The 27479-nt window shown below is 42.7% G+C and overlaps 3 protein-coding genes across 4 annotated transcripts; 1 reads left to right on the top strand and 2 right to left on the bottom strand.

Annotated features, from left to right (window-relative positions):
* The first annotated feature begins 1420 nt into the window (after positions 1-1420).
* LOC120060300 (dihydrolipoyllysine-residue succinyltransferase component of 2-oxoglutarate dehydrogenase complex, mitochondrial-like) lies at positions 1421-15126 on the top strand. 2 transcript variants are annotated; one of them, XM_039009494.1, is made up of 15 exons: positions 1421-1568; positions 2823-2856; positions 4561-4600; positions 4721-4782; positions 4952-5026; positions 5144-5199; positions 5360-5468; positions 5704-5871; positions 7321-7442; positions 7658-7755; positions 8933-9063; positions 12400-12473; positions 14042-14125; positions 14208-14375; positions 14515-15126. In XM_039009494.1, exons 1-15 carry the CDS (start codon positions 1506-1508, stop codon positions 14647-14649), a joined length of 1419 nt encoding a protein of 472 aa, XP_038865422.1. In that variant the 5' UTR covers positions 1421-1505; the 3' UTR covers positions 14650-15126. The 2 variants fall into 2 exon arrangements, with proteins under 2 accessions (XP_038865422.1, XP_038865421.1); XM_039009493.1 differs by having other exon boundaries at positions 4507-4600.
* A 1334-nt stretch (positions 15127-16460) lies between these two features.
* Positions 16461-23160, bottom strand: rps6kl1 (ribosomal protein S6 kinase-like 1). The gene is made up of 12 exons (XM_039009068.1): positions 23088-23160; positions 22502-22675; positions 21607-21731; positions 20999-21091; positions 20694-20741; positions 19871-20003; positions 19287-19635; positions 18133-18605; positions 17926-18015; positions 17682-17764; positions 17156-17251; positions 16461-17005 (listed from the first exon to the last, which is right to left on the bottom strand). Exons 1-12 carry the CDS (start codon positions 23158-23160, stop codon positions 16895-16897), a joined length of 1848 nt encoding a protein of 615 aa, XP_038864996.1. The 3' UTR covers positions 16461-16894.
* A 1751-nt stretch (positions 23161-24911) lies between these two features.
* si:ch211-173a9.6 (olfactomedin-4) lies at positions 24912-27049 on the bottom strand. Its single transcript, XM_039009067.1, is given in 6 exon segments — positions 24912-25712; positions 25714-25799; positions 25915-26059; positions 26262-26474; positions 26700-26867; positions 26996-27049. Coding segments are annotated over 6 exon segments (1374 nt in total). The 3' UTR covers positions 24912-25004.
* Positions 27050-27479: the final 430 nt, after the last annotated feature.

Below are 27479 nucleotides of genomic sequence, written 5' to 3'. Positions count from 1 at the left end.
TTATTGATAGAAACAAAAAAAACGTACAGATTTCAACTTTGAAATCATAAGCAGCCAAGTTATTTGGACGTGGACAATGCTGTCCATTATTGACATCAACTAAGGTCAACCAACAATCATAGCCATTAGTTTTGAAACTACGGATGCATCTGAGTTATTTAGACTTGGTTGTCATCATGGGCATGTCCCAAAGTAAAATAACACAGAGCATGTGAACCTTACCTGTTACGTTGAGTAGAGTCGGGTCGGGTTATACGCGGAGTGATGAGATGAGATGAGTGCGGGAGCGACTGTCATTGTATCAAACAGAAACAGAGGCGTGGCCTCGGAGTTGACTCAAACAACTGGGAAAGTGAAGAGACAAGCATATAAAGGATTGTCATTCAAAAGAACTCCTCAATACAAATTAGTTGATCTCATATTAGTTGCTTTATAGAAAAAAAATGAAAACCTAATTTACAACAAATCTATGTATTGGCATAATAGGCCAATATTTCAGAGCGGTGAGTTAGTACAATTTGCAAGAAAACTGATTATGGAATTTGAAAGAAATGTAGGCTACAATTTGTGGTGAACTCATAGTTTGTTTTAGGCACTAACTTTATTGAGTGTAGACGAGAATAAATCACATTGTCAATGATTCGATTGGCCTACCATACGTAAAATGTATATACGCATTACTGTAAATCGCTTTGGATAAAAGCGTCTGCTAAATGGCATATGTCATGTTACCATTTTTAGTTATATTACACATTAATAAACTGTCATAAAAATACACATGTATAATCGTATTATGCAATTATATTTAGCCAATCCTAGATGAGTAAATATAAAACATACATTAAGCTATTTTATTGTAGCTCATTCATTCCCACTCATGCCACTAGCTTTTCCACAGTGAATCCTCTTTGGGATAGCCTTTGATCACTCCCCACTTTAGCTGGTTCCTCCCAGTCCCACACTGCTTCCGCTGGATCTAGCAATTTTGGGTTTCCACTAGTTACCACAGCCGCAAAAAAAAGTACCCTGCGAAACATTACCTGAAGAAACTCAAAAAACACATGCACATTAACTGTGTTTTTTGTGTTGAGCATCCAGAAACAGTTTTGCATTTATTTTGGCATTGTCTACATGTAAAGAAATTATGGCAAGATATTTATAGTTTTATAAATTCACTAATAAAAAAACACTCTTCCATGTTTTCTAAAAGGAATTCGAGCAGTACTTTAAGACCATTCTACATTATTTCAATAAGAAAGCTGATAAAACAATCAGTACGTGTGTATCTTTTAAGGTATTTGTATAACCTGTAATTTGTTGTATGTTATCATTGTCTGTTTGTATGCTTATTGTATGTATCCTGGTGTTTCTGAAGAAATCACAAGATACATTTTAGAGATCGGCGGGGTTCATGACTTTGTGACTGTGGTAACTAGAGACGACCCAACTTGGCCTGCTGAAGGAGATTTCCCTTCCGCGGACAGGTTTCTGTCATTTCAGCCACCATGTTATCCCACTCCCGGTGTGTCACCCGGAATGTTAGCCGTTTTATCGCTGTCATTAGTCAGGTAAGCATTACACCATTGGCAAGCTTGAGTGTTTTCTGTGATCGCATGCGTAGATTCATCCATGCTGCTGCCAATGCTAACGTTAGCTCGCTAGCTAGAGAGTGGCGCCGCCGGTGCGAGCAGTAGGCCATGGTAGGCCTTCTTCGCATTGTCAAACCAAGGACAGCCTGACACCCTGTTTGGTTCAAAACTATTTTGAATTCTAAAGTAGTCTCTCCCATGTAGCTAACGTTAATCTGATTTGTTAGCTGACATTTTGGTTTTACGCGCTAGCTTGTTCGTTAGTCAACCAGTGGTTTATTTAGATAGCTAATTTAGCTAGCTTGCCTCTTGGAAACAATCTGAGGTCATTTGAGAGTTTTGGCTAGCACACATACCGGTAACTATTTGTGTAACGTTAATGATAAAGACTATTGTACGTGGCCTAGCAAGTTAGTTATATATATCTTGAACTATGTCATTTTCTATTGAGATTAACGTTACATTGCACATGATGTTCGAATTCCCTCTTCAAAGTTCCATCACCCCTCTATTGACTGTCCAATTTTAGCATAAGATAAACAGACCGGTTTGAAGTTGAACTTTCACACACAGATAGCTCTCTATTCAGTCTATTTTCACTTGGTCATATATTCAATTATAGTAGTATGATAATGTAGTTGACCCTATGTCTACATTGTTTCCAAGTGTTGAATTCACTGATTGGTCCAACACACACATGTTGACCTCCCCAACCACGACTACACTGACCTTTTGGGAGGTACAGAACAGTATGTACCAGTTTGTCTGTCAGACTGTTAATGTGGACAGGGGTGCAATTTTGACGTTAGAAGTTGGGATGAGACATAAATTATATATTTTTTTATCCAGTCGGATTAACACTCCAAACAGCCTACCCGTCTGCTTGGAGGCATCCGCATGGTCCTAAAGCAAACTGTTGACTCGTTTTGTGTCACATTCCAATGATACAACTGCGGGGGCGGCATGACCCCAGTGAAAGTTGCAACCCTGCATGTGGACATTGTAAAAACATGGTCCTTGGTAACAAATACATGTTGATTTTATGCATATTCACACTCCCTTGTTTTGGAAGAGGGGAATATGATATGAGCAATCTGAGTACTTCCAACTTTTTAAAACTATGTCTGAATTGTACTGTAAACCACCTGAACAACATCACATCAGGATATTATTTAGAATTGTTTAATAAACACTTTATATTGATAGCTAACAGGTTGATGTTCTCTATGACAGGGAAACAATGTATTGGCACGGCAGGCTGTGTCAGGTGAGTGTGTTTTGAAACCGCATGTACAGTGCATTTAGAAGTTTTCAGACCCCTTGACTTTTTCCATATTTTGTTACATTACAGCCTTATTCAGAAATGTATGAAATCGTTTCCCCCCCTCAATCTACCCACAATAACCCATAATGACAAAGCAAAAACAGATTTTTTTTAAATGTTTGCAAATTTATACAAAATAAAAATCTGAAATATGACATTTACATAATTATTCAGACCCTTTACTCAGTACTTTGTTGAAACACCTTTGGCAGTGATTACAGCCTCGAGTCTTATTGGGTGTAATGCTACAAGCTTGGCACACCTGTATTTGGGGAGTTTCTCCCATTCCTCTCTGCAGATCCTCTCAAGCTCTGTCAGGTTGTATGGGGAGCGTTGTTGCACAGCTATTTTCAGGTCTCTCCAGAGATGTTCGATCGTGTTAAAGTCCTGGATCTGGCTAGGCCACTCAAGGACATTCAGAGACTTGTCCCGAAGCCACTCCTGGGTTGTATTGGCTGTGTTTTTAGGGTCGTTGTCCTGTTGGAAGGTGAACCTTCGCCCCAGTCTGAGGTCCTGAGCGCTCTGGAGCAGGTTTTCATCAAGGATCTCGCTGTACTTTGCTCTGTTCATCTTTCTCTCGATCCTGACTAGTCTCCCAGTCCTTGCCGCTGAAAAACATCCCCACAGTATGATGCTGCCGCCACCTGCTTCCCCGTAGGGATGGTACCAGGTTTCCTCCAGACGTGATGCTTGGCATTCAGGCCAAAGGGTTCAATCTTGGTTTCATCAGACCAGAGAATATTGTTTCTCATGGTCTGAGAGTCCTTAGGTGCCTTTTGGCAAACTCCAAGCGGGCTGTCATGTGCTCTTTACTGAGGAGTGACTTCTGTCTGACCACTCTACAATAAAGGCCTGATTGGTGGAGTGCTGCAGTGATGGTTGTCCTTCTAGAGCTCTGTCAGAGTGACCATCGGGTTCTTGGTCACCTCCCTGACCAAGGCCCTTCTCCCCTGATTGCTCAGTTTGGCTGGGCAGCCAGCTCTAGGAAGAGTCTTGGTGGTTCCAAACTTCTTCCATTTTAAAAATGATGGAGGCCACTGTGTTCTTGGGGACTTCAACCCTTCAATGCTCTAGACATTTTTTGGTACCCTTCCCCAGATCTGTGCCTCGACACAATCCTGTCTCGGAGCTCTACTGACAAGTCCTTCAATCTCATGGCTTGATTTTTGCTCTGGCATGCACTGTCAACTGTGGGACCTTTTTATATAGTCAGGTGTGTGCCTTTCCAAATCATGTCCAATCAATTGAATTCACCACAGGTGGACTCCAATCAAGTTGTAGAAACATCAAGGATGATCAATGGAAACAGGATGCACCTGAGCTCAATTTCGAGTCTCATAGCAAAGGGTCTGAATACTTATGTAAATAAGGTATGTTTTTTATTTTTAATACGTTTGCAAAATAATCTACAAACCTTTTTTCGTGTTGTCATTATGGGGTATTGTGTGTAGATTGCTGAGAATGTTTTTTTATTTAACCCATTTTAGAACAAGGCTGTAACGTAACAAAATGAGGAAAAAGTCAAGGGGTCTAAATACTTTCCGAAGGCACTGTAAATCACGGTAGTTCAACCCAGCTCTTGCATGTATGAAGTCGTTTTAGATTCTGCACGAGAAGGGAGTGATTTACTGTTGTCATCTGCTCCAGGACTGTCAGCTAGCCGTAGTGTCACAGTCAACAACCCAGCGTAAGTATTATCAATGCACCATTGACCTCCGTCTTCTCATTAGAGCATGGCTTCACCTGTGTTTTAGCCTCGTACTGTGCAGTTGGACTTTCTATATTGACACTTTTTATTTATCTGTAGGAAATGCGAAGCCAGGTCCAGCGTCTTCCAAATCAGATACTTCAAGACGTCTTCAGCTTGCAGTATGTATCGGCTTCAACTCTTCTCCCTTTTTTGACCCGTGTGATCTAAGCAGTAATGTGTATAACCCTACAGGAGTTTTTTTTTTTTTTTTTTTTTTTTTTTTTTTTTTGGGGTGGATCAGCTAACCCTACAGGAGTTGTATGAAGTCAATATTGTGTGGTCTTCTAGGGAATGAAGTTATCACAGTAAAGACACCTGCGTTTGCGGAGTCAGTCACAGAGGGGGATGTGAGGTGGGAGAAAGGTAAAGTAACTTAGGCTTATTTTATTTGTGTCTGTTCTTTGTGCTCATTTAGATGTCGGTTGCAGCCGGGTAAATATTTCTCTGTTAGCCACACTAAATGTAACCTTCTCCTTGCAGTGGTTGGTGACTCTGTCAAAGAGGATGAGGTGGTTTGTGAAATTGAGACGGACAAGGTATGACCGCTCTGGAAGTCTATTGTTTATTGAAATGCCATTTTTACAACCTCCTTATATATTAATAGACTAATACGGTTGACTGTTTTTTGTTAATAACAGATCCATGGATAGTTTGTTGTATCATGCATGGTCTGCAATGGTTTGTCTTGCTCCACAGACATCAGTGCAGGTGCCGTCTCCTGCTGCTGGGGTGATTGAGGAGCTACTGGTCCCTGATGGGGAGAAGGTCGAGGGAGGACAGGCTCTCTTCAAACTCCGGAAAGGAGGTCAGTACCACTGAGTTTACCAGGTGTATGGTCGGCACACTGTTCTGATCTGATTGTGGCATGTTAATGTTGGAGGACCCAATAAAAAAAATATTCTAAATTCCATCAATTCAAGACACATGGTAGATGTTGTTTACTGAGGTATTAGATACTATTTATCTACACTGCAAACACATGTGCTATTGTCTAGTGTTAATCTTGCCTGATGCACATTCTTATAACTTTCTCTCTTCAGCTGTTGCTGCCCAAGCTGCAGAGGCCCCAGCATCAGCAGCAGTAGCAGGCCCTCCACCCCCTGCTGCTGCCACACCTCCATCCTTTGCTCCCTCTGCAGTGGGCCCCATCCCCTCCACTATGCCCCCCGTGCCACCCGTGCCAGGAGCTGCCATCTCTGCCACACCAGGTTAATCAATCAATCACATTCATTTATAAAGCCTTTTTTACATCAGCAGATGTCACAAAGTGCTTATACAGAAACCCAGCCTAAAACCACAAAGAGCAAGCAATGCAGATGTAGAAGCACGTTTGCTAGGAAAAACTCCCTAGAAAGGCAGAAACCTAGAGAGGAAGCAGGCTCTGAGGGGTGGCCAGTCCTCTTCTGGCTGTGCCGGGTGGACATTAGAGTACATGGCCGTTAAGGCCAGATCATTCTTCAAGATGTTCAAACATCGTTAAGAGGAGAGAAAAGAGAACAAGAGGAGAATTAGAGGGAGCATACTTGCATTCACACAGGACACCAGATAAGACAGGATAATTACACCAGATAGCACAGACCCTAGCCCCCCCGCACAGACTATTGCAGCGTAGATACAGGAGACTGAGACAGCGGGGGTCTGTAGACATTGTGGCCCCGTCTGACGATACCCCCGGACAGGGCGAACCATGCAGGGTATAACCTCACCCACTTTGCCAAAGCACAGCCCCCACACCACTAGTGGGCTATCAGCAGACCACCAAATTACTACCCTGAGACGAGGCTGAGTATAGCCCACAAAAATCTTCCCCACCGCACGAGCCCCAGGGGCCCAAAACATGACAGGAAAATCAGGTCATAGGACCTACTGAAGAGCTGATTCTTCAGTAAAGACTTAAAGGTTGGGACTGAGTCTGTATCTCTCAGATAGGCAGATCATTTCATAAAAATGGAGTTCTATAGGAGAAAGCCCTGCCTCCAGCTGTTTGCTTAGAAATTCCAGGGACAATAAGGAGGCCTGTGTCTTGTGATCGCCGTAGCGTACGTGTAGTTATGTACGGCAGGACCAAATCAGAGAGATTGGTAGGAGCGAGTCCATGTAATGCTTTTTAGTTTTGCAGTAAAACCTTGAAATCAGCCCTTGCCTTAACAGGAAGCCAGTGTAGAGAGGCTAGCACTGGAGTAATATGATCACATTTTTTGGTTCTAGTCAAGATTCTAGCAGCCGTATTTAGCACTAACTGAATTTTATTTAGTGCTTTATCTGGGTAGCCTGAGAGAAAGAGCATTGCAGTAGTCTAACCTAGAAGTGACAAAAGCATGGAATAGCTTTTATTTGCACAAAAAGTTTCAGATTTTTGCAATGTTGCGAAGATGGGAAAAAAGCAGCCCTTGAAAAAGTCTTGAAATGTTCGTCAAACGATAGATCAGGGTCCAGAGTAACGTTGTGGTCCTTCACTGTTTTATTTGAGACGACTGTACAACCATCAAGATTCATTGTTTAGATCAAACAGCAGATCTCTTTGTTTCCTGGGACCTAGAACGAGCATCTCGTTAATAAATCACTTAGCCCTTGCCTGTTGACAGTGACAATTGCTAATGGCTAAATGGAGGTGGCGAGGTACTAACAGCTCCTGTTCCCCTGTCTGTCTGACACAGTTTCAGCCATCAAACCCACTGCTGCCCCAGCCGCTGTTGCCCCAGCCGCTGTTGCCCCAGCCGCTGTTGCCCCAGCCGCTGTTGCAGATGGAAGGGGGATACCAGCCAGGACAGAGCACAGGGTGAGGGATCGTAATCACGAAATACTGCAGTAAAGCACCCATGTTATTCACAATAGCTCAGACCGTAGGTGGAGTTGGTATAGTAAGCAAAAAATAATAATCAACTGTATCTGCTAGTATGCATAGCTGTTGTGGCAGTGTTTTACATTTTTTCTTCAGAGAATATATTTTGAGAAATTCTTAAAATAGTTTTTCTATTTTCTTTTTTATCTCAGGTGAAGATGAACCGTATGCGTCTGAGAATCGCCCAGAGACTGAAGGAAGCCCAGAACACCTGCGCTATGTTGACAACATTTAATGAGGTCGACATGAGGTAGGAAATAACAGAATAGGTTGCCCTATATCCCTATTAACATTATTAGAAAGGAAGTTCTTCTTAAGGGAGATGATTACTCATCCACCACATATTTAACATTAGCAGTACACTTTCAGTGAAACAGATTCACTTATATTAATGTATACATTTTATATTAGGGATTATATATGTTATCTGGAAATGTAAATCCTGTATCTAAAATAATAGTCTGGATAAAGTAAGGTCAAAAGTAAAGAAATGTTATACTTCTCTATATGTTATTCAAGCTGAGGCCTACAGACAATGGTTATAGATTGGATCTGCTCAACAGGAAAACCTTTTTGAAACCTGATCCCCTCTTAAACGATGGAATGTAAATATTTGGTCCTAATGTTGGTGAAAACAAAGATAAGATTTGTTAAAACGGGGCTTTATTAATTTACAAGGAAATGTTAGTGCCCGTGTTTGCCCCCCGTGCTGAAGATGAAACTTTGAGGATTTCTTTTCTGTGTAAATGTGTGGTGTCAGCTTTCAGCTATTCAGGGGTTTCTGTGCATCTTAATTGAATTGGCATTGATGGTCTGGAGGAAGACTTCCAGGCCTGGACTCATCTGGAGCCGAAGGAGCAGCTAGAGCAGGAGGCCAGAGCATCTACTGGGGCCCACAGAGACCTGCGCTCTGAGTGGACGAGCTGCCTCAACCGATATGGGCTTTTATGACAGGCCAATAAGATTTAGAGGGTTTGGAAAGTGAAGATTTTTATCGCTTCTTCTCTCCTTTCTCGGAGAGTGCGTGTCTTGGGAGGGGCTAATGCCGTTAGCGGAGAAACCCTAGAGTTTAAACCGGGTTAGAGACAGGAAAACAAACAATTAAAAAGTGAGATATAAGAGTCCTTTTTCATCATACAGAAGAGAAATGAGCAATGGTGTAACATTAGCAGCCCAGTGTCAATGGCACTCAATCACCATGACCTGGAGAAGCAGAACTTTGACAGAAAAATATGTATTAGTTTTTAAGCTTGGTTGAAAATATTGAGACAGTAATGCATGTTTGTGCTGTCAATCAATATCGGAGATGTCTATGAAAAATGTATTTAAGTATTGTCAATTACGTAACATTTTCCTGAAAATAAGTACATATACTGGGTGTTGGTTAGGACAGCAGCATTCTGACTTGGTCTAGTTTCTGTCCACAGCAACATCAGTGAGATGAGGAAGGCATACAAAGACGCTTTCCTCAAGAAACACAACATCAAGCTGGGTTTCATGTCTGCATTTGTCAAGGCTTCAGCATACGCTCTGATGGACCAACCTTCCGTCAACGGAGGTATGCTCTCCTTTACCCAAAGTCACATCCATCTGAATATGGCAAAAAAAAACATACGTTTTGCCTCTTGCATAGACAACCTTCAGAACCACAGTGTACCTATGTACTCCACCTAGGCCTCTCTGGCCTATTTAAACTAACCATAGCCAAGTAGGTTTGATCTTCACTGCTAACCCATTAGTGTCTAAAATTGTCTGTGGGTTTCCCCACCCACAGAGAAAAAACACTATATGCTTCAAGGAAGTGAATCATAGAAGCTAAATCAATATTTAAAGTTCATTAGTTAACCTCTTAAATGTAATGGCAAAATGTTAGATTTTCGCCTAAATAGACATACCCAAAAGTAACTGCTATTCATGTGTAATTACATGATTCTGATATGCAACAACTTGGTATATTTGGAAAGAAGACATCTGGGAGATTGTGAGGAAATGATCAGAAGATAGGAGTTACATAGTTCAGAATACACAAGATCAAGCACACACAAAATCATTTTTTTAAATGTTGAAAGTCATATTTCATTGACAAGCAATACGTGCGTTATTGATTCCCAGAGCTGGAAACACATCAGATGGCTTCCACAACATGTGCCACTATCAGGGGGAAAAATGGGGTTGATAGACCTAACAACTAGAAATGGGCAGATGTTTTAGTAAGTGGTGTCAGGTGTGGTCATGGGACGTTTCCAAGTGTCCTTTACCCCACCAGACATGCCACCAGGGGTCTTTTCACAGTCCCCAAATCCAGAACAAATTCAAGAAAACATATAGTATTATATAGAGCCATTGTTGCGTGGAACTCCGTTCCATCTCATATTGGTCAAATAAACAGCAAACCTGGTTTCAAAAAACAGATAAAGCAACACCCCACGGCACAATGCCGCTCCCCTATTTGACCTAGATAGTTTGTGTGTATGCATTGATATGTAGGCTACGCGTGCCTTTTAAAACATTGATGTAGTTCTGTTCTTGTCTATTAATGTTCTTTCTGTATTATGTGTGGACCCCAGGAAGAGTAGCTGCTGCTTTAGCAGCAGGAGATCCTAATAAAATTCCAAATACCAAACCTCTCCAAGTGGCATATGTCTGTAAATTAGATAATTCCAGTGCTATTACATATTTGCAATCCCTAACTGCTATTTGTTCAGTATAAAAACACAATTTCTACCATGTCAACCTCACTCAAACATTGTGGTGGTGTTTTTGGGTATCCAGGGTACATTCAAGTCCTTTCAATCTCTCCAAAGTGTCTGAATATGGTAATTGCACTGTTTTTGCACCCTGGATGTGCCTAAAAGGTATTGTTCACTATAAAAACTACATGTCTACAACATCAACCTCTCTCAAACATTGTGGTGGTGTCGGGGGACATACAGGGGATATCCAAGTGTTTTTTTTTTTCAACCTCTCCAAAGTGCCTGAACATTTAGCCTAGGCATATCCAATGTATTTTACATATTGTTTACAAAAACAATATAAAAGCAACAGATATACATACTAAAAATATAAAAAATGTCTTATCAAACACAAACTTGCTTACACACGCGTCCTTCACTAAAAAAAGTTTAAAAAAAATAGAAATAAGCTGGACTATTTACAAATGGTGTTCGTATTACATCCCAGGTGTAGATGATTAGATTTCACTTTCACCATAGCTTGTGCATGTCGTGATAGTCTTTGAAGCAGTCCCTCTCTGCCAGGAAACAAAAAGCGAACTGGCATTTCGGACAGAAGATCTGGCATTTCACCCCCCTGTGTTTTGTGCAATGCTTGCAGTTCTTCCTTTTTTCTTTTGGCATGTGTATTGGATAGTGGCACTCACCTTGAGTGGGGGGTCTTGTGATGGTTGTGAGGTTGCTTTGGGCCCCCGATTCAGCCATTCCCAACACCAGCTGCTCTCAGAAGGCCAACTGGGAGAGAGAGGATTGACCTTTTGGTTTGGCCATCTGCTTGTGGAGAATGAAAGCATTTACTGTAGCAATGTCCACAAAGTGGTTAAAAAAAAGTATTATACCACTTTTTGGTCTTGTGGAGGGCCTGGTAGTAGCCTATCAGAGCATCAGATAGGTCGACACCCCCCATGCTGGCATTGTAGTTCTTCACAGAAACAGGAATAGGGACATTCTTCCTTTTTCACCCTCCTTGAGACATGGCTGTTATTGAATGCCTTATGCTGTGTGGTGAGCATGGTTACTTCCCTAGTGTCCTTCCATTTCACAAAAAGCAGCTTGTTTCAATGTATGGTCCCCCTCTCCGCTGTCTTTGTCATGTCGTTTACCTTGGTCTTGAGGAAACCGATTCTGTTAGGGGCTTGTGGCACCATTCGTCCTATTTTCTTTTTCAAGAGGTCTATGAAAGTGGATGTAGAACCATCAGACGGGGTGATTGACATAGCAGTGGGGGGTGAAGACCTTGACTGGTGGCTCCCAAATGTCATCATCCAAATAAAATAGAGATATATTGTTGTAAGGCAAAAATAATTGCAGTTGACAAAATTTACAAAACCACATTACTGTAAAGTAAAAACAAAGCCTAAACTTTCTGTACAGTGACTCACATAGGTGTGAAGCACACACACAATGCAAACAGTAACATTTTGGAGACAAAGGCAGAGGTGAGAACCACAAAGCAAAAAGTTTAGTGGCCTCTCCAAAGTTACAAGGATGAAACTTAGAACAGCAAACAATGAACTAATATGAAACATAGACAATAACTACTATGGAATTATATAACATGAAATGAATTGTGACATAGGCTTATGTAAACTAAATCCAATGCACAAAAAGCAGACTACTTATAAAAAACATAATACATAATACATATAGTAAATTAGCTATTATAAATTCATGAAAATAATTTACTTACAGATCTAAAAGTGGATCCAATCCTTCTAGAAAGCAATCTTTGTCGGCCGTGTCAAAATACTCGTCCAAATCGCTCCCCTGATCTGAGTCCGACCAGTATTTTATTCAAAACTTCTATGTCGGTATACTTAATCAGAGCTGCTGCCTTTTTATCTTCCTGCTCGATATTCTTAGTTTTGACCTTTTTCCCCCCCTTGAGAACACATCTTATGCTAAAGCGATGACATCTGTTTACAATGTAATGTAGCGTGCTCGGTGTGTCTCGTCTCTGAGATAGGTAGCAATAGTTTGCATTATGGATAAAAGGTTCTAGACCAGGGGTGGGCAAACTTTTTGGCTCGAGGGGCACATCGGGATTTTGAAATTCATCAGAGGGCTGCATTTTATAGGGACTATAAAGGGACTTTACATTTAAGAGGTTAATACAGTATTTAAACTTTGAAACCCTATTTTCATAACTTTTCTCTTTTTAGTAATTGATGACACCACCAAAGAGGTTGTGTACAGGGACTACGTGGACATCAGTGTGGCTGTAGCAACACCAAAGGTAATGCCTATGGTTGGCTACTCACTGTTAACACATTTACAACAGGGCTAATACAGCTGAAGTTGGAAGTTTACATACACTTAGGTTGGAGTCATTAAAACTCGTTTTTCAACCACCCCACAAATGTCTTGTCAACAAACTATAGTTTTGGCAAGTTGGTTAGGACATCTACTCTGTGCATGACACAAGTCATTTTTCCAACAACTGATTATTACAGACCGATTATTTCACTTATAATTCACTGTATCACAATTCCAGTGGGTCAGAAGATTACATACACTAAAGTTGACTGTGCCTTTAAACAGCTTGGAAAATTCCAGAAAAGTATGTGTTGGCTTTAGAAGCTTCTGATAGGCTAATTGACGTCATTTCAGCCAATTGGAGGTGTACTTGTGGATGTATTTCAAGGCCTACCTTCAAACTCAGTGCCTCTTTGCTTGACATCATGGGAAAATCAAAATAAATAAATAATTGTAGACCTCCACAAGTCTGGTTCATCCTTGGGTGCAATTTCCAAACGCCTGAAGATACCACGTTCATCTGTACAAACAATAGTACGCAAGTATAAACACCATGGGACCACACAGCCGTCATACCGCTCAGGAAGGAGACGTGTTCTGTCTACTAGAGATGAACGTACTTTGGTGCGAAAAGTGCACATCAATCCCAGAACAACAGCAAAGGACCTTGTGAAGATGCTGGAGGAAACCGGTACAAATGTATCTATATCCACAGTAAAACGAGTCCCATATCGACATAACCTGAAAGGCCGCTCAGCAAGGAAGAAGCCACTGCTCCAAAACCGCCATAAAAAAGCCAGACTACGGTTTGCAACTGCACATGGGGACAAAGATCGTACTTTTTGGAGAAATGTCCTCTGGTCTGATGAAACAAAAATAGAACTGTTTGGCCATAATGACCATCATTATGTTTGGAGGGAAAAGGGGGATGCTTGCAAGCCGAAGAACACCATCCCAACCGTGAAGCACGGGGGGGGGGGGGGGGGCAGCATCATGTTGTGGGGGTGCTTTGCTGCAGGAGGGACTGGTGCATTTCACAAAATAGATGGCATCATGAGAAAGGAAAATGATGTGGATATATTGAAGCAACATCTCAAGACATTAGTCAGGAAGTTAAAGCTTGGTCGCAAATGGGTCTTCCAAATTAACAATAACTCCAAGCATAATTCCAAAGTTGTGGCAAAATGGCTAAAGGACAACAAAGTCAAGGTATTGGAGTGGCCATCACAAAGCCCTGACCTCAATCCTATAGAAAATGTGTGTACCAAATATAATTGAGTGTATGTAACTTCTGACCAACTGGGAATGTGATGAAAGAAATAAAAGCTGAAATAAATCATTCTCTCTACTATTATTCTGACATTTCACATTCTTAAAATAAAGTGGTGATCCTAACTGACCTAAGACAAGGACTTTTTACCAGGATTAAATGTCAGGAATTGTGAAAAACTGAGTTTAAATGTATTTGGCGAAGGTATATGTAAACTTCCGACTTCAACTGTGTACATGAACCAAAGCTCTGAATATCTCATTCATCCTGTCTCCCAGGGCCTGGTGGTGCCTGTGATCCGTGGGGTGGAGGGAATGAACTTCGCTGACATCGAGAAGACCATCAACGAGCTGGGGGAGAAAGTAGGAGGACAAGGATATGCTCTGTTTTGCTGTACTTTATGTTTTGACTGTTGTGCATTTTCTAAGTTGATGTTGTTTGCAGGCCCGTAAGAATGAGCTGGCCGTGGAAGACATGGATGGAGGCACTTTCACCATCAGCAACGGTGGCGTATTTGGATCAATGTTTGGCACGCCTATCATCAACCCTCCGCAGTCTGCCATCCTTGGCATGCATGGCATCTTCGACAGGCCAGTGGCCATCGGGGGCAAGGTGGGTGTTGGCTCTGTTCTGTAGACTTTGAATTACTCCATATAATATAGACTCACATCTCAGGAGACCCCCTTATCAGATGTGGTATAGGGACAGGAAGCAGTATTTGTTTGTCTCTGAAGCTCCTCCTCTGCTGCAGGTGGAGATCCGCCCCATGATGTACGTGGCTCTGACATATGACCATCGGCTCATCGATGGCAGAGAGGCAGTCACCTTCCTGCGTAAGATCAAGGCAGTGGTAGAAGACCCCAGAGTGCTGCTCCTGGACATGTGAGCCAGCCTCTCGGCAGTCACAACAAACCACCCTTCACACACAGTGGCTATACCCTTCCTCCTGATGTCGTTTATTGTTGAATAACTAGACAGTGATACTTGAAAAGAGCGAAAGGTGCATTGGACTTATTGCATGGGCTGAAATGATGAAAGAATTTATGCTAAATGTTCTATATGTCTGGGGCAGGGGTTTCACTAAAACGGGTCTCTGGAGATGGAGAGGGTGTTGTACAACGCAAAGCACCGTTTGCCATTTTCTACCTACAATAAATATTTGTCAAATAATTGTAATATAAATGACCAAAAAAATATCTTAGTTGTGTATTGTTCATTTATTTTTGCTGAGAAAAGAACAATTGTAACTTATCATAAGATGGACTGCAAACACTATAGGCTAAGATATGGGACAGGTTTTTATGCGTTGTTACACTGAAATCACAGTGGGTCCTTAAAGCATTAAAAACAAATCTGATTCACACCCTAAGAAAAGTATCTTTATGTTGTGTAAAAAATATATATAATAATATTTAAAGAAAAAAAGATTTTAAACAAAATCTTAACTATCCTTTTTGTTGTCTACTGTTTACAATGACACTTGCCTTTTTTACAGAATGCTCTCAAAATGACTGATGATGACAATAATTCAGAAACCAGGTGGCTGGTGTGGTTTAAAATAGCTATTGCCAGGGCTTGGAAGCTAAAAGAAATGGAGAAGTTTGAAAGAAGCAAGCCACATCACAAGTACGTTTTAATTTCACATGCACAAGTCAGGAAGTGGGTAGACTGTCTGAGTTGTGGTAAATGTCTAGTTATGAAGGCTATGTACAGATGACCAAGCAAAAATACGAGGCATTGCTTCTTTTTTATTAACCTCCAAAAAGTATTTGTGTAGTCAGTGTTTGACAATGAAAAAACATTTCATGCTTGGTGATAAGGATAATATTCATGGATTCACTGAACAAAAATATAAACGCAACATGCAAGAATTTACAGAGTTACAGTTCACTTTACCCCTACCTACATGTACAAATTACGTCGACTAACCTGTATCCTTGCACGTTGACTCGGTACCCCCTGTATATAGCCTCGTTATTGTTACTTTTTATTACATTTCTTACTTTAGTTTATTTAGTAAATTTGTTCTTAACTCTTATTTCTTAACTGCATTGTTGGTTAAGGGCTTGTAAGTAAGCATTTCACTGTAAGATCTACCTACACCTGTTGTAGTCAGCGCATGTGACAAATCAAATTTGATAAGGAAATAAATTCAGCATGGATCAGAAAACCAGTCAGTATCTGGTGTGTCCACCATTTGCCTCATGCAGCACAACACATCTCCTTCGCATAGAGCTCTCGATTGTGCAAACCCACAGTTTCCTCAGCTGTCCGGGTGGCTACACTCAGACAATCCCGTAGGTGAAGAAGAATGTGTAGGTCCTGAACTGGTGTGGTTACACGTGGTTGGCTGGTTGTACTGCAAAGTTCTCTAAAATGACGTTGGAGGCGGCTTACGGAAGAGAAATGAACATTACATACTCTGGCAACAGCTCTCGTGGACATTACTGCAGTCAGCATGGCAATTGCACGCTCCCTCAAAACTTGTGACATCTGTGGCAACACATTTTAGAGTACCGGTAGCCTTTTATTGTCCCCAGCACAAGGTGCACCTGTGTAATGATCATGCTTCTTGGTATACCACACCTGTCAGGTGGATGGATTATATTGGCAAAGGATAAATGCTCACTAACAGGAATGTAAAAAAACAAACAATTTAACAAAATTTGAGAGAAATACATTTGTGTGTATGGAACATTTCTGGGGTCTTTTATTTCAGCTCATGAAACATGGGACCAACACTTTGTTGCGTTTATATTTTTGTTCAGTATATTAACATAAGTATTGCTTGTCATTTGTATAACAGAAGTACCCCAAAAGTCAGCTGATAGAGTACACTAATCTTTAAAACATCTTGCCCTACCATATGTCAAAAGGACAGGTGAGGTTTACACTAGCCTCTATCATTCAAACATGGAGGTTGGTTGTTGCAGGGTTGACATGTTAGCTGTGTGTCTGCTGCTCTGAATTACACTTCTAATCAATCTATCATCTTTCTTTGGGAAGTAAGATGCTCAGGAAGTAGCACCAGAGCTGGGGCTTCAACTATTTTAGCCACAAGGGGGCAGTGGCTGCCCAGAACAGTTCAGGCTGCATTTAGGCCAGAGACACACAGGTAGTCTGTTGGCATGTTAACTTGACAGTGCCTTCCAGGAGACACCATTGAAGAAGGGGTGACACTTGATGTCACTCACACCACCGCCTCCAGAGCCCAAACGATAACCAGCATCAAACTGCAGCAGCTGTGGAACATATAATTGTCACTCATTCAGAAATATGAGTTTGTACAATATTTGTGGCTCTGTGTTTCTGTGGTAGCAGGCTAGCGTTTATATGTTTACGGTACCTAAAGTACAGGCCACATGGGTGTGTAAGGGGGATGTAGTTCTTACCTCAGTGAGCAGGGAGGCGGCTGCAGTACTCAGGTGGTCTGGGATCAGGAGCTGGGTGTGAGAATGCACCCCGGCTGGGTGGAACTGCCACAGGGGCTGGAGGCACAGGCATACAGTTTCATTAAACAACCATGCCTTGATAATGGTACCAACCAGGGGAGCAACTTTGGTTTTAGAACTGGGGGGGACATATATAAAATGTATATTTCCCCCCGTCTTATAAACACTACAAACAGCCTACCCGACCGCTCGGAGGCGTCCGCATGGTCCTAAAGCACACCGTTGCCTGGTTTTGTATAACTTTCCAATTATAAAAACGGGGGGGACAAACATGCAATTTCAGAATGTTGGGAGGGGGACATGTTCCCAGTGAAAGTTGTGCCCCTGGTACCAACAACAGATATACATTATCAACAGGCCCAGTGGGCAGCAGTGTCAATATATACAGGTTTGGATTTACTACAGCATAGGGAAAGAAACAGATAGAGACCATGGAAAACAGATTATTCAATAGAGTGTTGTTTACCATTCCAGTAAGAAGTTCAATCAGCAATGCCCCCAGACTCCACCAGTCACAAGCCTCTGTGATTTTGGACACACCTCCAATCTCTGTTGGCCAACAACAGAACTTGTTATTCACAGATTTATTGTTGGATCAAGCTAAATGTCTGATTCTTACCACTAGATGGCACTTTATATCTAGGGTAGGAACCCTATGTGTAACGGTTGTAACATGTGACTGAAGTTTATTGAATAAAGAGTATTTTCACCTGGGGCACAGTACATCTGGTCCATAGCTTTAGAGTTGATTTCTGACTGAACTTCACTCCACTGGCCAAAGAATGTCAGGCAGACCTTTCCTAGTGAGAAACATGAAATTATGTCACAATCAAAGTTAGTTGAGTTTTCAAGACTCATGCCAAAAACAGACCAACAATGACACCCCATACCAAGTTAAAGTGATTTAGGTGACTAACCATTGCTCGTGAGCAGGATATTCTTTGGGTTGAGGTCTCGGCACACCACACCTTGCTGGTGAAGACTTTCCAGGGCCAGGAGGATCTGAGCCCCCAACAGACGCACGTCTGGCTCAGGCAGCCCCCAGCTACTTTGCCTGGCCCTGTCTCTCCCTCTGGAGGCCTTGGCTGGGAACTTGGGTAGGTGGCACCAGCCATCCACCTCAATGATTTGATCCTCATCCTGTCCATCCGATTCCTCTGACTTTAGGAAAGCATCCATGTCCCCCTTCCGGCACTGTGGGGAGGCCCCTGTGGGATCAGGGGTGTTGGGGTAACATAGTGATCCTTTCTCTCGGGGGAGGTCCTTACTCACAGGGCTCAGCAGCTCCCAGCCCTCCTCCACTGGCTCTCTGCCAGGAGGCCCCACCTGATACTTCACCCCTGTGAGGGCCAGAGAAGTGCCTGGCTGGATCCCCAGCTGTGTCCCAGTACTGTGACAGTGAGAGACTGAGGGGGGGTGAGAGTTCCCTGAGGATGTCCTCATGAGCTTCAGCTTGTCTACTGTAGAGGGACACACAGCTCTGCCAGGCTGGGAAGTCTCTGTGTCCCTGGTTACTGAATTCACCATGCTCTCCTCAGTAATGTGATGGTTTACCTTCTCCTTCCCTCTACCCTGGTGTGTGTCTGTCACAGTGTTCTCAAGGTCTCTACCTGAAACACTGTCTTGGTGAGAGCCATTGGAGGTCAAAGTTGCTCTCTCACTAACCTGGCTTTGATTATGGAGGGGTAATTGCAATGTAGTGGGAATGTAACTTTTCTGTGAATATAAACTGATAGAATGATCCTTGAAGTTCAATGTTGACCCTGTACCACCAGAAGAGGTCTGAGTTGTTTGAGGTACAGATTTACCTGCAGCTATATCTGAGTCAGTACAAGTCTCTGCATAGGGGGCTGAACTTTCACAGTTACGAGTCAGATCAGCCTTCCACACAATGTTGAAATCCAAACTGGATTCAATTTTTTCTGTTCCAGTGGCCTTCCTAGAGGGCTCAGAGGTGACATCAGGGGCCTGATCGATACACAGATGACCACAGAGAGCAGGTTTGTCCTGAGTTTTAGAGTGCAAACACTGACTGAGGCCTGCTGGATGGATATGGGGACTGGTGTCTGACCTAGATAAGGAGAGCTGTGTCGCCGGAGTGTGTGGCGCTGCAGACCTGGAGTTGTTCTGCAGGCAGCCTGTCTCCTCGCAGTAGGAGTGGGTCCTACAGCTTTCTAGACGATGCTGAGCCTCGAGCCAGAATGCCGGGGAGTCTGTGTCTGGGCTCTCCTCGTTCTCCGTCTCCAGGAGAGAGGTTTTCTCTGTGCCCTTTCTGTCATTCTGCTGGTAGTCTGAGCTGATGGTAGGGGAGGTGTAGCTGTTCTTCATTTTGATCCTGTGCTGGCTGGGACTGGAGCATTCTGGGTGCTCTTTGGCTCGGTCGTTCCTCACCTTGTGCAGTTTGGAGAAAAGCTTCCCACCTACAGATCATAGAAAAGTCAACACATCAGACAATAGTTGTTTTTCTTCATTTGAATTCAGCTATCTTTTCTACTCTCTATGGCATCCTTGACCCAAAATGGCTGAAAAGTGCAGACATCAGCAAAAAATGAAAACTGTTGGTCCACTGCCTTTGCATGGCTATAGGCTAGATAAGAGCATCAGCTAAATCTCCCATACTGCAGGGCTGGCAGGCAGAGCCTGTGTTCAGCTCACCTTGAACATGCTCCAGATGCAGGTACACAGCATCCTCACTGACATAGTACCTCAGCAGCTTCACCATGAAGGGGACCCCCTGGGGGATGATAGTGGGCTGGTCCCGGCTCTCCCAGCTCGACTTGGGCAGGCTCTGTGACGACACAGCGCAACAGATCAACACACATATTACTATGCTGTTATTACCTTTGTCAAAATACAACTTATCACTACTGTACTACACATTATTTTCAGGCTAGTCTTAATAAGTCTATTGTTAATTGATCGAAAAACAAATCGCTCTACCAGTGCCTAGATAGCAGTTTTTCTGAGACCTACACCGTAGCCAACCCTGCAACAGTATGTTCCAATAGCAACTCTCTGGTTACAGAGATGGGAGGTGCATTTGCACTAAGAGGGTCAAAGTAGAGGGCTTTTAGCCAGATCAATGGAGAAGGATACTCATGGAGACAAGGCTGATAATATTCCTATCAACTGGGCTGCCCTAGCTGGCTGGCAGGGATCCAGACAGTACAGCAGCCATCTGTGCACTGGATATGCATCTACACAGATAGACATTTTACATTTAGCAGACACTCTTATCCAGAGCAACTTGTAGGAGCAATTAGGGTTTAGTGCCTTGCTCAAGGGCACAAAGACAGATTTTTCACCAAGTCGGCTTGGGGATTCAAACCAGCAACCTTTCAGTTACTGGCCCAACGCTCTCAACCACTAGGCTACCTGCACTGCTAGATAGCTGCACTACATGTGTACTCTGTCATTCTGCCCTGCCACCCTCCCCCCTGACATACTGTATTGGCAGTGCTGAAGCATAAGTACTTACTTTAACAACAAATTTCTCCTTGGTAATCAGGCTTTGGACAATCAGGACCTTGGGGAGAAGACATACATTTTATGTTAGTTTAAATAAAGCTGAGAATAAATTGAGTAGTATGTTATTAGATGGTTATGACAGTTTTGGGACAAGTTCATATTTGGAAAGGTAAGCATCATGGTTCACTGGATCTATAAGACATGGCTAATAAAGGGTTAACTACAGCCAGGATGTCTGTTCAAGAGATTATCATCAGCTGGAACAAACAGTTCAAGTATACTGGTTGAGAGCAGTGAGTGTAAAAACCTCCCTACCTTATCGATGATCCCCACCACTTTACACATCTCCAGATCCTCCACTGGGGAGCTCAGGTGTCTGATTGGCCGGAATCTCAGACTACTGTAACCCTGGTGATAAAAAGAGATTACTGCACAGATGTCAGCAATGTGGACACGTGTTTGTGTTGAATTCACATCTGAAAGTGCTTCTACTCTGGGATTAGTTACAATCTTAGGACATATATTAGAATGTTACATAAGAGAGAGGGGAAGAGAGAGTGCCCAGCGGCCCAGTGCGAGCCACCCTGGCAGATCGTGTAACAGAGGGGATGTTGTGCTGCTCTGTAGCCAACCTCCAGAGACTGTTAGCAGCACAGACTGGTTGCTCTGAAGATGTGACTCAGACTTTCCCAGAAGGAAATGATTCAGAGGTGGACATATAAATAGCATGTCAACCAACTCTTCAATAAACAGACTAGACATATAAATCAATACAGGACTGAAAAGCTGGAAAATGAGTGCCCAGTATCATTGAGTAACACAGATGGTCAGACCAGGTTGATTACCATTCATAAGATGTGCACAGTAGTATGGCATGTTAATTGTGTCGAAGGAGGGTTTACTGTAAAAAGTCATCTTCTTACCCCTAAGTGAGAGTTCCCCTTCCCCAGGTTGTCCTGCAGGTGGGAGATAAAGATTTCCTCTGCCCTCTTTAGATACTGAGTAGTCTTCCTCTTCACTGCCTCCCGGCGCTCCTTGTTAGGGTCCACTGGAAGACAGACCAACCTCAGATTTCTCTCACCCTCACACAGAGAGGGACTGAAACCTCACTTGACTAAACTGAAATCAACTCACAGGGATTGACATTAAGGGTTGCCCTATTGCCCGGGGCAAGTGAACTGAGCAGTTGCGCAACTTGAGCCTGCTCTGAGGTTGCCCTATTGGCCAGGTGATAAAAAAAAGAAAAAGTAAAACAACCAAACTGTAAAGAATTCCAGTAGCCTAAAACTGATCTTTCTCATTCCTCCACATTGTTTATCCTAAGTGAATTTATGGCATTATGCCAGTCAGAGAAGCTGAGCCTGCTCTTAATTGTTTTTTTTACTGAACTACCGAATTCAAAGAATTCCAGTCCTGCAAAGTGATCATAATCTTCGGGCAACCAAAAAATACTCCTGACTTGCCGTATGGGCAAGTGCCTTTCAGACTTTAATGTCAATCCCTGACTCATATAATTCAAAAGCTTCTGTTTTACCTACCTCACTAAAACAGCAGAGGAAAGAGAGCAGAATAAAATTCAGCATGCTTTACCAGTATGGAAATCTCTCCTCTGACTTTGGCTTTCTGAATTCCTGTTTTTCATAGCAATTATTTAATTCTGCTTTTCAATGGATGAATCATGGACCGACAAATCCACATGTTCCTGTTTCATACCGCGTGACTTGTTCTCACTGTGTTGACTAGCTGATCTACTCAATATCACCATAACCAGAACCCTGCATGTTGACAGAATACAGTACAGTAGATTTACCGCTGTACCTTGAACTCCATTGAGCAGCAGGTCAACCCCGTTCTTGTAGTAGCTGAAGGCAGCCTCATAGTCTTCACTGACCTCCCTGTCCAGAGCCATGCGGATCTGCTTGGCTGCCTCCACCAGGTAGTCTCTCTTGGCCATGGCTGTCCTGGCTCGACCCTGTGGAGGTCCAGACGGGCCTAGAAGCCGCACAACAGACCCGGTTAAAGGAGTGTACTGTATGTAATCACACTGATCTGTATGTTCTAGGAGGGATCATAACACGACTAGCCACCGCTAAGACTTTCCTCTCTTTAAAGGAAGTTGGCTAAGAATAATCCCTATGCTGGCGGGGAATGATTGATGAAATCTCCAGAGGTGGTAACTGCCGAAAACCAAGAGTCAATATTTCCCCAGGGCTATAGTAAATCCCTTATCTAGTCACTTGTCTGAGAAAAACATGACAGCAAAGCACGAGACAGAGAGTAATGTGATCAATAACAGACTGTTTCTGTTTCTCTCCCCTTCTCCATGCTAGCGTCAGATCATAAACTTGTGGAGTAAGTTGTCTCACATTTGCTCCCTGGTCCTATCAGCAGTGGAACTCATCACTGGCAGCAGTCAGTCGGCTCACTGGGGGGTTATCCTCCTCCACTTGAAGGTTAAAGTCTTTGTTGACGAGCATGACGATACAAACCTGGGTAATCAGAGAGTTTGGTTCAACTTCAGCAGAGCACAGGAAGTGATTATGAGTGTGCTGCTCCTGTATTATTGGTGATGAATGAACAGACACTGTCAGTGCTGCCGGGGTGGCCGAGGATCGAACGATGACTCAGAGTGCTTAACTGCCTGATGTCCACTCACTCATGTCAGACTAAATACATATAGGAAAGCTGTGGGCAGATCCCTGTTGTCAGGGGACTTGTAAATGCTAATGTATTGCAATCAGAGAAGCTCTTAGAATACCACAAATGTGCACTATGAAAATGTGCTGATGCCTTACTACAGTACCATTGTGACATGGGGTTAGCGTTGTATACACACCCACACACATACATTCATTATCATCTCTCATACAGTCTGAGGAGGGGAAGTCAAGCCAAGTAGCACTGCAGCACCCTAGTGTGTCTGTCGTTGAGAATCCACACAGAAATAACATGCAGTCAGCCTCCTGCAGTATTCCCATGATACATGCACCGACATCCTTGATACCAATGACAAACATATCATGTGATAATAGAGACAAGATTCACAATGGAATAATCACATTTGTTTGTCTCGAATGGATAATTGCTTGCATCATACACACATCATGGTCGCCACACGACAGACAGGGATGCTATAGCATATAATAAGCCACTGTCATGAAACAGCCATCTGAAGTCTCTCTTGATCCTCCCTCACACTGCTATTTAAGCATATCTGATCTGGCCCTCCTTAGAGGGGGAGGCAGGCTAGAATAGATCTAGAAATCAGTGCTGCTACACACACACAAACACCACTACATATATTCTACCTACCTGATGTGATCAGAGCATGCCCTGGACCCACCGCTCCAGTAGCAGCCTGCGTCCTCAGCAGCCTCCCTCCCTTCACGGATCTCAGGAAAAGGAGGAGAGAGCTCAGCGAGGCTGCCTATTGGCTTGCGATGATGTCACTAAGGGTACCATTAGCCACAAGGCCTTCACTTCCCCTCTCTCATCCTGACAGATGCAAGATTTAAAAAGACAGTGCTATTTTTGTCTTGTCTCCAGACCTTTTTTTCAATTTCAGATAGATTTTGCAATATGTTGCAGTATGCTATAGTGTACTTTTGTATGAAAATGTGAATGAGTCAATGGATTTGTTCAACAATTACCTGAAACCGTAAGAATAAAATAATGTGCCTGGTTCATTGTTGTATATGCAGTGGGTGGCTGCTATGTGGGCTCACCCTGCCTGGTTAGTCTAATCAGCTCTGACTTGGTCCTCAGTACCAGATGGAGCCAGCTTCTCACTGGAGTACAAAGAACAAACCCAGGGGAGGGCTTGCTTACAGAGGAGCCGGGTGGAAGCTCCAGCCTGAGCCAAAGGAGGGGAGGAAAGGAGAGGCCCAGCCCATCAGCCCTAAGCTAGGGTGGGAGGGGTCTGATATCATACTGGGGATGAGTCATATTGAGGTGCTAGTTATACGGATTGACTCAAATTCGACTGAAAATTAAGGGGTGGGATACTGCACCCCTATACTCTTTCTCATTGGACTGCCTAGGTAATGGGAGGGAATCTGACACAGTGGCTGGGTATTTTTAGTAATGATAATAATGCACATTTTATTCTTCAATACAATTTCAAATGAACCAAAATAGAACACATACAGTTATTTCAATGATTCAGTTTGATTTTATTTCAGGAATTCAAGAGACATGATTTTAAAATGCATGTCAATGTATCAGACAAAGTAATGAATATCTATCTATTCAGCGAAGCCCCATGCTATCAGAAAGTCATATCAGTGGCATCAGTCAAGATACGATAGACCAGAGGGGGAATCTAGTCTTTGTTAAACTTGACACTATAGGACACATAGTAGCCCTTGTTGTACATGTAGATTTTCTGATCAATAGGGTTGTAGTGCAGGTTTAAATATTCATCCTGGAACTTCTCAAATGGAATGCTGAGGTAGTTCTCCTGCTCTGTTTTGGTGTCATAGGAGTAGAATATCTCCTCTGTGTGAACATCGACTGGTCTAGTAGCATAGAGAACACCACACACCATGAAGGCATTACCTACCAATGATTTGTACACACCGGTACTCCATATATCCTCTATACCAAATTCATCCTTGTTTACTTTGGCAATGACCATTTTACCTTTGGATTCATATGTGGCACATGTTACCCACAGTCCATTCTCATCGGCTGAGAAATCCATGTTCTGATTGGCTGAGAAACTGTATGAGAACGTTGCACTGGCCTTTTCAATTACTCTGTAGTCATATTTGGATATGGTCAAATTCAGTTTAGCCATGCTGAATGGGCTGTTTTTCTGGTAATACAGGGTGTTACCATGAACAATGTAATTGTTGCCAGTACCCTGCCATCCATTTGGTAAGGTATGTTGTTTAAATTAATTCCTTAAAACCAGATTTTGATAGTTGGAATAAAGATAAAATGTATTCACTGAGGCACTGCTATAAGCACCATACCAATACATTGATTCAAAGCCACAATTGGGTTTTGAGTCTTTCCCCCCCCCCCCCAAATCTGTAGCCTGCATTCAAGTTTGCATTCAGTTGGCTGACCACTGGCGTCCCTACACTGGCGATGCCTTTGTGGTTGCAGGAGCCTGGGGGGAAATATAAATAGCTATTAATAATATGTATGACAACAAATCCACAAACTACTGCTTTGATGTAATTATACAATATGTCAACAATGCTACCATAACAGAGGATCCTTACCAATATCTGGGTTTATGCCCTCTTCTTGGTTCTTCTGGCACTCCTACAGCTTCTTCTGCAGTTTTCCAAACTCAATACGGATCACCTCCAGGTTACTCTTGTCATAGCTCTCCAACTGGTTCACGATCAGGCTCATGTTGTGAATCTATGGATGCATGTATACAAAGGACAAATAAGTAATTTGTTCCACACAGCAACATTCCTCTTGCTCCTGCATCATATTTTCTGTCACTTATTTATTATGCCACTGCCAGTCATTAATAGTCATTCCGATATATTTGTCTATCTATCACACATTTACCTCTAATAGTCATTCCGATATATTTGTCTATCTATCACACATTTACCTCTGTGTACAGGCTGTCGAACATAGGCGAGGAGGAGTTGAGGGAATCCTTCAGCTGTGTCACCAACAATTCAAACTCTCTCAGCTCGATCCTGAGAAGCTCGAAGTCCAGTCGGATGTATTTGTCAGGGCCGCTCTCCACAATCTCAACTCTCATAGTCAGGTTCCTCAGCTCAGCCAAAAAGATCACAAGCTTGCCCTTGTAGCTGTCCAGCTGCAAGAGAGACACAGGTACTAGTCCCGGTGTAAGATATCTAGTAGGCTATACTGTGAATGAGGTCTCAGTTAAATATACACATGCATCTCCTCCGAGGTTTACAAGACGTTCCATTTACTGGAGTAGGCAACGTTTAACATCACTCTAAAACACGGTGTGTAAATGCAATATGAATGTAATCCTGTTCAGGGGGCTTACACCTCATGGTGTTCAGTACAGTACCTTATTTATCTGGATTCCCACTTCCAGCATCAGATCCTTGGTGACTTTCTGCATGTGTTCCACACGGTCGGCAGGGAAGGTGGTGTCAGGTAGAAACACATGACAAAGGCATTTCCCCGACTCCCCTACAGATGCAGTCACATTGCCAGAGTCCCAGTCCTCCATTGGCTGGAGGAAAATACAAGTTCAGAGTAAACTTCACAGTGGTACTTCACAATAGTAGTAAACTGGCAGTCTATTTGGAAGTATCTCTAGCTGTTAAGTTTTAGTGGAAGGAGAAAATGAAAGTCCCTTACCAGCCAAGCCACCGCAGGGCAAAGGAAAGTCAGGAGCAGTAGAAATGGAGCCATCTTGTCTCCAGTGTTGTTCTGGTGAGTCTCCTTGTCTGTTCACTCTGTATTTTTAAAGATCCTCCTATCAGCTCATCAGAAACATCTTGCTTCTTCCCAAAGTTACTGCTGTTGCGTAATAGACTCCCTTCAATTCTTGACACAATATATGCAGACATCCTTGTTTGCTTGTGATAAAATACTCAAATACAATTTTCTGAAACCTGTCTCTTATCCTTTTATTGATCCCAATGATGATGTGGACATAGAGTTCATGAGAAACAGGCCATATGGGCATATGATGACATCATGTTATAGATGGTACCTGATATTATCAACCGCGTAACCTTACTATCAGTCATCAGCAATGTGGCAGGATATCATATGTTGACATAAGCATATGATAGTATAATAAAGAATTGTCATCCTTATTCCAATTTTATAGCCTAGC

This window comes from Salvelinus namaycush, chromosome 15, assembly GCF_016432855.1.
Source record: "Salvelinus namaycush isolate Seneca chromosome 15, SaNama_1.0, whole genome shotgun sequence".
Classification (NCBI taxonomy): Eukaryota; Metazoa; Chordata; class Actinopteri; order Salmoniformes; family Salmonidae; genus Salvelinus; species Salvelinus namaycush.
This window is presented reverse-complemented; position numbering and strand designations above follow the sequence as displayed.